The sequence below is a fragment of the Aspergillus puulaauensis genome, chromosome 6, assembly GCF_016861865.1.
Source record: "Aspergillus puulaauensis MK2 DNA, chromosome 6, nearly complete sequence".
NCBI classification, from domain to species: domain Eukaryota; kingdom Fungi; phylum Ascomycota; class Eurotiomycetes; order Eurotiales; family Aspergillaceae; genus Aspergillus; species Aspergillus puulaauensis.
The window spans coordinates 2,764,753-2,776,325 of NC_054862.1; the positions used below are offsets into that span (position 1 = coordinate 2,764,753).

The 11,573-nt window shown below is 49.3% G+C and overlaps 5 protein-coding genes across 5 annotated transcripts; 3 read left to right on the plus strand and 2 right to left on the minus strand.

The window, feature by feature from the left end:
- Nucleotides 1–348: 348 nt before the first annotated feature.
- Nucleotides 349–2,537, plus strand: APUU_61088S (uncharacterized protein; the record flags this gene model as incomplete). The annotated part of the gene is made up of 8 exons (XM_041694391.1): nucleotides 349–381; nucleotides 442–465; nucleotides 521–618; nucleotides 682–1,124; nucleotides 1,178–1,461; nucleotides 1,519–1,977; nucleotides 2,045–2,259; nucleotides 2,321–2,537. 8 exons carry the CDS (start codon nucleotides 349–351, stop codon nucleotides 2,535–2,537), a joined length of 1,773 nt encoding a protein of 590 aa, XP_041560226.1.
- Nucleotides 2,538–2,573: 36 nt separating this feature from the next.
- On the minus strand, nucleotides 2,574–3,950 carry APUU_61089A (kinesin family protein; the record flags this gene model as incomplete). Its single annotated transcript, XM_041694392.1, has 1 exon — nucleotides 2,574–3,950. The coding sequence occupies one exon, from the start codon at nucleotides 3,948–3,950 to the stop codon at nucleotides 2,574–2,576; it is 1,377 nt and encodes a 458-aa protein (XP_041560227.1).
- Nucleotides 3,951–4,989: 1,039 nt separating this feature from the next.
- On the plus strand, nucleotides 4,990–6,227 carry APUU_61090S (uncharacterized protein; the record flags this gene model as incomplete). Its single annotated transcript, XM_041694393.1, has 4 exons — nucleotides 4,990–5,060; nucleotides 5,109–5,452; nucleotides 5,503–6,059; nucleotides 6,204–6,227. The coding sequence occupies 4 exons, from the start codon at nucleotides 4,990–4,992 to the stop codon at nucleotides 6,225–6,227; spliced, it is 996 nt and encodes a 331-aa protein (XP_041560228.1).
- A 1,298-nt stretch (nucleotides 6,228–7,525) lies between these two features.
- On the plus strand, nucleotides 7,526–8,317 carry APUU_61091S (uncharacterized protein; the record flags this gene model as incomplete). The annotated part of the gene is made up of 1 exon (XM_041694394.1): nucleotides 7,526–8,317. The coding sequence occupies one exon, from the start codon at nucleotides 7,526–7,528 to the stop codon at nucleotides 8,315–8,317; it is 792 nt and encodes a 263-aa protein (XP_041560229.1).
- Nucleotides 8,318–10,060: 1,743 nt separating this feature from the next.
- On the minus strand, nucleotides 10,061–11,113 carry APUU_61092A (uncharacterized protein; the record flags this gene model as incomplete). The annotated part of the gene is made up of 3 exons (XM_041694395.1): nucleotides 10,061–10,864; nucleotides 10,930–11,001; nucleotides 11,057–11,113. The coding sequence occupies 3 exons, from the start codon at nucleotides 11,111–11,113 to the stop codon at nucleotides 10,061–10,063; spliced, it is 933 nt and encodes a 310-aa protein (XP_041560230.1).
- Nucleotides 11,114–11,573: the final 460 nt, after the last annotated feature.

The window sequence follows — 11,573 nt, forward strand, 5'->3', positions numbered from 1 at the left end:
CCAATCTGCAGAAAGCTACGCCTCTGGACTGTCACCAACTCATTGCATCTTTGCCAGCCAACCCGGGGTCACATTTGCACCGACGAACGTCCTACCAGCAACTCGGCCCGGGCTCCTTTTTAACATCCAATATTTCTTTAACCCCGTCACCTTTATGCAGACTGTGGAGGCTGTCGAGTTGTATACTGATTACATCATCGTGTAACTCAACGCACGTGATGGCCACGAGAAAAATTGGGAGCAATCACCGTCGACTGTTTTCTTCTTGCCTACCACTTAGGGGTGCATTTGCATATCACACTATTTTTATTCATAGAGCCAGCCCCTACTTTATGCAGTAGCTACATTATGAGCTCTCAGCGCCCCACAGCGCGAACATCAGTGAGTCCAAGCCGATGATATGTTCATACTGGCCAGGGAAATATTAATGATGTAGTGTAGTGCCGCCGCTGCCAGTTAAAAAAGGTACGAGATATACCAGTACTGCGGTCCTAGATAGGCTTAACTAAAAAGACATCAGACAAAATGCAACAAAGTTGAACCCCGATGCGACAAATGCGAAGCCGTAGGCGCAGAATGCATCTATGTACCACGGAAGTCTCGGCCCAAGAGGCCATGGTGAGCCGTCTACTCTGTCCGGCATATTTATTATGCTCGTTGGCTGACTATGCGAACGTGTAGGGCAGTTGACGATCAGAATATCTTAAGCAGTATTCTGAGACGGCTGGACCGTCTGGAAGGCCACTGTGAGCTGGATCGCCTACGAGATGACTGTACATATGCTCGTTCAATGTCTGTATCTTCTACCAGTTCGGGCTTGGAAGGTCCCGCCCATGCAGGTTTAAACTCGGCACATGGGAATGAATTCTGTGATCGTGATGCACGAGGGACGATACGCGGGTTATGGAATCAATTTAAGGATCCAGCGACACGTCCCCAAGCCCTGTCCGGCATCTTTTGTCATCTCAGACCCTTGGAAATGCACTTTCTACAATGCGAAAAGTTTGAGAACGCTGTAGACGCGGCAATCGAAGATCTTGGCTCTTTTACTGATTATACAGCGCTGGGGTCAGCGACAGACAACCCTATGGTCCCTAGGGATCTGGCACGGAAATGGGTAAAAAGTACGTTTATACACTCGAATCTGCATATTTCCGTCTGCTAACCATATTGTCAGAATATCACGACTGCCGCCAGGTCAATGGGCCCCGGACACATCTCGATAAGGACTTCCTAATGGCCTTGCCTGATTTATTGGAAACGCGACACGTCCAAATAGATAACACCGCGCGTATAATCTATTATAACACTCTTCTACACGGAAGCATGTTAGATCATGAGGACTTCCCAACTAAGCGTGGGATTGTCAATCGCATCTCTGAGTCGTGCATCAGGATAGGAGCCAGTTGGCTTGAGCTAGCAGGGAGCACTGCTGCAGATCTGTCTGCGGCATGCATTATGGTAAGATTAACCCTAATCCTTGTACATACGGCCATGGATCTCATGACAATCCACTAGGTATCGTTGGCCCTCGAGGAGGCTGAATTTGAACTGGCCTGGAAAGCCCTCATCCATGCATGCTCTGTTGCCCGAACACTGGGTTATTTCTGGGTTGACGGCAATAATCCGACTCAACAAGACAACGAAGTGTTGGATCGATCAGAGGTAGATAGAAACCGCGAGCGTTTCGAGTTCTGGCACCTCCTCCGGATGGACTGCATGTTCCGGCTCTCCTTCGGCAAACCGGCTCTCATCCCTGCAGGATCGTGGGCTGTGAACTTTCCTGATCCTACAATCACCGGTATTGACGAACCCGATATGCACTTTGTTCAAATTCACTTCCTTGCATCTATGCGCCAGACGCTCGTCATGCTCAGATACCTGGACCATGTCGATTTAGGGGGAGGGGCGTTAGATGAGAAGACGGCCGGTGATCTTGCCATGGAAATACATATGACTATCAGAACCTGGAAGCCGGTATGCTACTATCCATCTATTTGGGAAAGCCCCTTGTTAACTGTCTCATGATCTAACCGAACGTAAGGACGAGCTCCTTAGCATGACTACCAACCACGTCGATTCCTGGTTCGCGCTGGATATTCTCTTAGGCGCCTACAAACTGCTTATCATTCTTGATCTGCACATCAATAACTACCAACATGACCGTTTGTCGCCTACTAGTGTTGATCTTGCTAGGCGCTCACTGGAACTGTTCCGGACCTTTGTGGGATCTTCTTCACATGCGCACTGGGGGACTAGGTACGTTACCACTTTACTTGTTTGTTATTTTATTGGGAAAATCACTAACTATGTTTATAAGCCTTGTTCTTCTCCATCAATTCATTCCACTCTTAATCTTATCCACCCATGTTATCCAGTCCCTTGAGGCCAATGCAGATCTTGAATTAGTGGATTGGGTCAGGAGCTTCCTTGAGAGAACGGCACAGGAGCGGGTTAAGCTGAGACCTGTGGTATATACATTGATAGCTATGGCCGTTGCTTGCGAGAAGGCGACAATGCCAGTGGTAGATGATTAGATAAATAATAGGTGCTATTATCCGGATACATCGCCTTCACACCGTACGGTCTGTTTCTTCTACCCCAGCCATACCAACCAGGTTTCCATACTTCAACGTATTTGCAGTAGCGGCATACTGGTCTGCTGCCGGTGAGGCTGTCAGAATCACCGCGGAATAGCTTCCCTTGCAACCACGCGCCTCGAAATGGCCACGCAGGACCATCGTCAGAGGCGATGACCGATATGGAATACGAGGCTTCTTCGAGGCCCTCGCGCGGATAACTTCTTTCAGAGCGAGAAGGTCGGTATTGATCTGCCGGCCCTCCTTCTGCTCCTGCGGACTGGGCAGAGGTCGTGAACCATGTGTAGACAGCGAGCTACCATGATAATACTCGGCTCCAGCCAAGTCAACGAATACCAACTTCCCCCCAAGGCATATCTGGCCAGAGGAGCGGAAAACATGACCAATATGCTCCTCTGCATCCCTGACACGCTTCTCGAACTCGGCTTTCTTCTCTTCCGCGTCATCAATCCGTCCCTGGTCAATCTTATACTCCGGATTCAGAACAAACTTCCCATCATCAGTCTTCACAAACCCCTTCATCTGCTCTTCGATATAAATATCCGTCGCCCGCTTCGCAACAGGAACCAACTCCGACTCCCGCTCAACCACCGCCTCCCTCGCCTCAAGCAACGCCCTATTCACAATCTCAAGCTCCAGAACCGCATGCGTACGCGAACTCTCGTCATGAACAGTTGACCTTCCGCTGGCTCTCAGCTCCAGACCACGCAATACTCCGCGTCGAAAATCATCAAAGCTCCAACACCCCTTCGTCACAATCGGCCGGACCCTAACGCGTCCCCCGTCAAGAACCTCGGTCTCACCGCGGATATGTGTCTGACCATCATACCCCTGCCGGATATAGCACTTGCAGTGGTTATTCAGTAGATCGAATGCCGTATTTCCACGCAGCTCGTACATGCGCAACCCAATTCCCAGCTCTAAACTAGCGGAACCTCCGTGGCTTGCATTATTGGAATCCTTGAGTTCCTCACCAAGATACCTCGCAGCAGCAAGACATAGCCCGAAATCTTCGGGCTCCTCAAAATCATACCCAAGTATTGTATGCGACTTCCCGCTCCCGGAGTGTCCATAGGCGAAGAAGCTGCAGGAGTCCCCGTTTAGGACTTGAGGGAGGATAGGGGCCACGACGGTGTTGAACACGGCCTTGTTGCCGTCCGTGGGTTCGAAGACTTGAGTGAATACGGGACCGCTTTTCCAGGCGCGATTCGCTGGCGAGGGCGGGGAGGTGGAGATGGAGATGGATACGCGAGAGCCGCGGTGCTTCTCGTGCACTGGGTTGATTTCTGGCGTGTTCAGCTGCGTAGGGGGGAGTGGTCGCCATCTAACAAAGACATTGGACGACTCCATGATAGGAAGCTAAGTAATTAGGAGTCATCTAGTCAAGGAGAAGGGGCTGACGGCCTTTATCAATAGGCCTGCATGGCTCGTATAGGGCCGGACTTTCGGGAATTCAGACCCCGGCAGGAACCATCCACCCACGTTGACTGTTGATCGTTGTCTCGGCATGCAAGTATTTTAATCCTGCAATCTAGATATTCCACTATTTATTTACTGCTGGTACATACGACCACAGGGTGTGGAAAACAGGGCTTCCCGTCCGCTCAGCCGTACTTAAGCCACTAGTTGAACGCGGTCGAACAGTAGATGAGCCCTGGGCTAGTTGCTGCTTTATCTATAAATTCCACTAGCTCATAGGGTGAGTGCGAGTGATTTAGGTGATATTTTTCACTCGGGTAAGAAAGTGGGTGAGAAATAAATGAGAAGTAGGTGAGTGTGAGTGAGAAGGTAAGTGAGCTGCAACACTATTTTCTAGGCGCAGAGAGACTCTCTAAGATAGTATAAATAGAAGAGCCTTTTCATCTTCTGACCATTATTCTATTTTCTCTCTCAGCAACTCGGTACATGAGGTTTTATTCCCAGGGGACACGGTTCAGCGTGGGTTGAAATTCTCAGAACGTTGGTTGAAGTGTGGAGACTAGTTTCCAACTAACGCCGTTGGTTGGAGTTCAGCGTTAGTTGAGAATTTAATTAGTATCATAACTAGTAATTTACTATTATAATTGCCTTATTACTAGGTAATGTATCTATAGTAACTATCTTAGTAGTTATTATAGTCAAGCAGTTATCATGCTACTTTTAAGGCGCTTATTTCAAGATGACGAGCATGATTACCCCGATGAGCGCTCCAGATTTCAAGATGCTTTTGCTCTCTCTTTATTTGCAGGCTCTGGAGCTAGAGCTGATGCCATTGTCGAGTCCAGTTCCTACAGGAATACTAATGAATGCCTTTATTATAGGGTATGCCAACATCCCCGGAATATAAGCAATAGCTGTCAACTGACTTATAATCAAGCATCTTACCTTCAATATTCAAAGCACGGGCAATATGATTCAGCGATGGGTTACTATAGATCCAGAATTTATCAAAGGCGAACGCTACACTGATGAGAAGGTTACGTAAGTCCTCCATCCCTGATTCTACCAGTGTGTGACTAAAAGCAATAGTCCAAAGAACTGGATCCCGGAACAAAAGATGCTCAGGACAAACTTTGTCTTCTATGTCATGGTTGCAGGCATAGTAGACCAGGCCTTTAGAGCAATTCGCACTGTGGATGAACTCCTATCCACTGTTCCTCCCAAAGGGCGAGAGTCATGGACTCTTGAATGGAATGATACTGAAAAGAACTTGCCAGTACTTCGTATGGTGACTCCTGATGGTCCTCATCCCACTCGCGGCTTGACCTTTTCATCTATACACTATCAATTTACAGCCCTAGCGCAACGGGAACATTTCCGGGACCCGCTAAGGATTCATGGAATTCGAGGCAGGGTAGCAGGTACTCTTGATTGTATGTTACCCAAACATTGCATTCATTTATTATTGCTTACTTTATTATAGCAAAGGCATCTGAGGCAATCCGCAGCCAGGCATTGGATCATCAGAATCCAAATACTTACATGAAGTATCAATCGAAATTCAAACGTGCCAACATACAAGCATGTTACTGGAACTTGGAGCCCGACTACGAATGCTTGGAGATCGAAGAGAGCATGACTCACCACCGTGATCCTAACGCACCCCAAAAGCTCGATGCGGCTGCTCTTGCGGAGTTCGAGAATGATCAAGAAATGATGGCTCTATACGAGAGGATCGACATGTTGACGGAAAGAATAAATCGACGGCCAGGAGAGCAGCCCGATCTTGCAAATGAACGAGAAAAGCTGTACACCAAAGCAGCCAAGAAACGCCGCAGCAAGATAAAGAAGTTCATTAATACCTGGTGGAAGTCATCCTATGATGAGTACATTGCTGGAAGCAATCTCACAGAGCGTGATTCAACAAGTCTATTTTCCATCTACGCCAAATACATGCCGGAAAGACTACGTTTGCGGGATAACCTTTTCACCGAAACACCAATCAATAGTGAGATCGGACGACAGTGCATGCTGGATATGGTGAGTATTTGTACTTCTGAATCGAGGGTTGCGTATTACCCAGGTGAATCCCCTGTTGATGGAAAATGCCCGGTGTGCTCCAGAGATATTTTAAGGTTTGTTTTAAGTTTGTACAACCATCTCCAGAGGGTTAATCTTCTTTAGTTTCGATATCCAAAGTCGGTCTAAGCATATTTTGCAATGCAGAAGGAAATCACTAAATGCTGCTCCATACCAACAGCAATATAAGAACGGCAAACGAGCACACCGGCGAGTTAACCGAGCTTTCTTGGAATGGTGCTATTTATGTGCGAAGTGGTTCAGTACCGAGGATGATTGGAAGCAGCACTGTTGCTTCCATCCAGATAGCCTCCAGCCGCGTTGTGGGCTTTTGAGGTTCCGTTATACGCTGGTAGCGCCTGGTTTCTGTCCCTTCTGCTTGGGGGATGAGAGCAAAAAACCCGTGCAACGATTTCAACAATGGCGCGATAAGGCTAGGACGATATCGTAGGTGTGCAGGGAAGAGAAACTCGGTGTCTTGCGATTTGCGACCGAACACCTTGCGTATATCGTCAAAATGATTGTCTGCATCCCTTCCAAATCGGTAAGTACTCCGGAGTTCTTCGGCGAGGTGTTCGTTCGTATACTCAGCCATCCTTCGCTTCAATGTGCCGAAATCAGTAAAATCTCCGGATCCTGCTTCCAGCACAGCCAAGCAGGGTCGATGGATCACCCCACCTTCTTAAGGTGCTGATACGAAACATTTAAACTCCTCCAGAGAAGGAATCTAGGATGACGTGGATACCTGTCGATCATTGCGCCAAGCTCGTCCCCTAAGTTTAATGTTAGAAGAACTTATCAGCGATGAGTATCGTTGCGTACGCTCATACTCTATGCGCTCGTCAACAGTACTCGGTGACTCTCACCATGCCATCATATAGTCATAGGAAGAGCAGATGACGTCTAGAGAGTAGTACCAGAACTCCTGAGGTAACGAACTGGACTGGACATTGATGGTTCTCTACTAGTTCAACCCCCCACATGAAATATATATCAACCCTCCTGGTGACCTTTGAGACCAACAGGAACATCATGACAGGAGAAGACAGGATCAGCCCTACAAGAGTTCCCAATGAAGCAATATTAACTCAATTATCCAATCTCTGTCTCTGTCGGCGCGAAGATCTCGACTGAGGGAGTTGTGCCGCCCTTTTGGCTGCGCCTCTGGCATCAGCATGGGCCCATGGGGGCGGAGACACGCTATACCTCATACAGCCTAGCTCAGGGCGGCTGAGAGGCTGAGTGGCCGGCGCTGGATACATCCAAAAGAGGCTAGCGTGGATATCATTGTCATTCAGCTCGACAGCTCCAACAATATAAAAGGGAGAGGTTCGTCTTGACCTTCATCTGGAACCCATCAACAATCAAACGAACGTGATTCACACTACAGCTCTACTGAAATCATTTTATCCAACAATTTCACCAACATGGACGCTAAACTCGGCTACAACGGGTACCCTGCCCCCCAACCCTCGTCCTGGGATCAACAAGGCCCCCCACCACCACAGTATGGATACCCCGAACAGCCTCCAATGTACCAACAACCACAATACCCTCAATATCCTCCTCAACAGTCTTCATACCCTCAACAACAACAACCACAAACCGGCTTTTCCGCTCAAACCCCGCAAGACCCCTCCACAAAATTCCCCCGCGGCCTTGAAGTCGTCTTCACCAGTTGGACCGGCCGCCACATGCGCGTAACAGAAGAAACTCACGACGGCCCCCTTGTTTACTCCGCAGACCTCAAAACCCGCAAACCCCACATGCTCTTTAAAGCCGAGGGCTCGGCCAACCTCCCCGCAACCGTGACCTTCCACAGCTTCAGCCGCACGATCGACATCAACATCAACGGCGAAGACATGGCACTGCGCACAATCAGCAAATGGCGCTGCGAGTACGCATTCAACTCCCACGCCCTCGGCGGAACACAGCTGGTCTGGAAGCGGCCTAGCAGCTGGAACTGGAAATACATGAACATCGAGTGTACCGATGAGAATGGGACCGTGTACGCCCGATTCGACTCGCACATGGGGTGGAGTGGGAAGAAGGCGGGTCGACTGAGCATATTGGAGCCGGCTGCAGCGGGCGGGAAGGCGGCTGTGGATGAAATTGTTGTCACTGGGCTGGCAGATGTTTATCTGCAGCTGTCTTCGATGATGGCTGCCAATGGAAGCGCCGCTGCTTCTAGTGCTGGTGTTGCTGCTGCGGTATCCTAATCGGCCCTGCCCTGCGATGGACTGTGGTGTTTTTCAGTTACTATTAGCCTTCCATTGTTTTCTCTTGAAGTTCTGACCGCTTATATGCTTGATACCATGAACCTGATTTTAGCACTATAGACTTGGTGTTTGTTTTAATTTCTCATCTTTCTTCATCCCAAGAGCAATATCTGTAAACATGATATAACGTAGTTTGCTCCGAAGGCCATCTCAATGCCTCTTTCACTATCCCCCAAACGAAATTCGACGTATTCCCGGGAAACTGTCGAATACCTAATATGGTGTCTGCAGCCCAAAGTACCGCACAATGGGGGAGCCCTCCTCCGGCCTCGCCGAAGAACTATCCTCAAACATCTCCACTCTTTGGAAAACGTCTCAGCCTCCTCCATCAACAGGCGCCCAATACGTCAATCCACCAAACGGATATGTTCGAGCGAGACCCGGTTCCGTTATCTTGACAGAATTTCACACAGTAACCAGACTAACTCCCAATAACATTACGTCTACCCATGCTCACCCGCATTTGTGTATAGCGAGTCCATGGTATAGCACAGCTCTGAAGCATGGTATTGCCCCTGGGTTTGCGAGGCCGGGGCATGGTCCTAGTAGTACGTGTAAAAAGGGCTCGACGCAGATTTGATTCAATCGCTAGCGAAAGCCCATGATGAGGCGCGCGAGATATTTCTCAAAGTGATATTCCAGGCTATATTTACCTAGTTGTTGTTGGTTCGGGGGTAGAGGCTGAAGTACTCAGATAGATTTCTGCTCCACGAGGGTACATGGGAGCTTGTATTCTTCGACCGAGTATCCAATTACTTTCTGCGGTGAACGGGTTGATATATTATACCTCCCACGGGGCAGTAATTGCCTTTGATGACCTTGTCGTAGAGTCGTAGTTGGTTGGGGCGAAGAATGTAGTTAGGGCAAGGATGGATGGGCCCTACCTGAGGAATAAATATTACCATTCTGCAAAGGAATCTAGAGTAAAGTTGAGTGAAATAATCGCCCAGGATGAAAAGAGTATTATTCTTTCGCTACTACAAACTATGCTTGGTACATGATATCCATGAAGGTAGTTATGTGTTCTTGACGATGCATAGGACGACGAGGGGAAAGAAGACTCATACCGCTGAATATTTCTCGGCCCTCCAAGAGCCCACAGCGTATTCGTCAGGTTTTCGGAGATAGGCCCAAGACTTGTCATCCAAGTCGTGGATTCCAGCTAGGGCTGATTACTACAAGAGGGCAGTTTGCTACTTATCTTGTAAAACTCATCCTGGTTGCTGGACGTGCTGAGGAAGCAGGAATGAGGCACCCAACTCCGTTGTGTGTAGTAAGCAGAAGGCGACAAGCGAAATCGAAGAGCACTTGAGACTAGAGCAGCCTGCTCAGTAGATAACGATGAACATATGTGGTACCGGAGATTTATGGCAGGTAGGGGTAGAAACATTTCCTAAGTTGCACCTTGCCGGCGACGGCTGCCCATTATCTGCCTCCCATATCGTAGCTCTTCAACCTAGATCAGGACGTGGTCGCACCATATGAAGCGTATAGCCTTGCCTAACAGGAAGGAGCAACCATCCCGGTCGTGCCTTCCATATCCGATTACTTCGACGAGTCGATCTCTCCTACATCTACTATCATTTCGATCAAGTAGGCATGCTTACAGGTAATCCCTTCGACTGTAGGTTTCTTCTCCTCCATAACATAGTAGTACTATCGAGTCAAAATCAAGCCGAAAATCTATAAAAACAATCCCTCCAACCCGCCCCTCACCTTCTCATAGACCGAAAACACAATCCCGCCACTAAGTAGCAACCTCCCCAACCGCATGGTACTCCCCCTCCACAACCCCTTAACCCCATGATCGGCCAGAATACCCTTCAGAGCCGCACTCATTCCCGTGCCCCCTAAACCTTGCGCCCGCGTCTTCACCGAGTCAAACGGCTGCGTTGTATATACCGTGAGTGTCCCCGCAATCGCGCCCATCAGGAACGTCGTGATCCCATTTTCGTTGATATTGTATGCCCGACGAAGGTCTTTGAGCATGTTATAACTCCCCATCCGCACCGCGGACGTCGCAGACTGTTTCACAGTCGTCGGGACGAGGCCCTTATATAAACCTCGTATTCCTTGCTCAGCGAGTAGAACCCGAACAGCCTGTCCTCCACCACTCAATCGTCGACTCTGGCACTCGCCCCTCGCATGATCTATCAACACCGTTTTAATCCGCTCACTCGGCGTAACAGCCAGCACACTCTCCGCCGCGCCAGCAGCCATGCCCGCCAAGATGCCCTGTACGAAACTCGGGATTCCGAGTGCAGGCGCCGAAAGCGCCTGCTTGATATTATCGTAGAAGAAGAATCGCACGCCGGCTTTGAGCATTGTGCCTGCGGCGAGCGAGCCGCAGCCCGTGTATATGGATGCTATCCCGCGGATTTGGACGAGGGAAGTAATTGTGCGGAGGGTGTTGTTGGGAGCTTTTGTCGCTTGCGAGACATGCTGGGCCCGGAGTTGGGAGTGGGTTTTGGCGTATTCGAAGGGGTACTAGGTATATATGCGATGGTTAGATTCGATAGTGTTAGGGCTGGGCTAGGGAGAATGGGACAGACGGTGATAGTGGACTCGACGCCGCCTGCTGTTGCGCCGGAAATGAAGAAGATCAGGGAGGAGGACGGGGTTTTCTGGTCGTATAGGTCAGAAGAATGCAGGTAACCTCAAACCGAAGTTCATTCATACCGTGACTGGCTGCTTTGCCCGCGACACTTCATCCGCAGGGGTGGCGATCTTACTCATTGTGAATCGCAGCTACCGAGCTCGATACATGCAATACTCTTCGGCTGGGGCAATTAGACTTGTATACACCAACAAGCTGCAGCTGCCGTCGTACTGACTGTTGTTGATGTATATCAGCGATGTATCTATATAGCCGGGTACGTGGGAGTATAGCCGAGACCGAATGCTTGACTCAACGGAATCGTCAACCCTCGACAGATCGGCTTCCCCATTCCACACCCTGCTAAGCCATAACTAGTCGGCAACGACCCTCCAACTGCCGAAAATGAGAATCCTCGGATAGCCCTCTGATTAAATTCTTTGCTTTCAAAATAAAATCGCTCCTCAACCAAGCTGTATGCATCAAGACCCAAGCATCCTATTTCATTCAAACAGAACAGGCACACAATGACCCTCCCCACCTCAACCTCCGTCCTGGTAATCGGCAGCGGAAACGCAGGCCTCTGCTCTGCCATTTCCG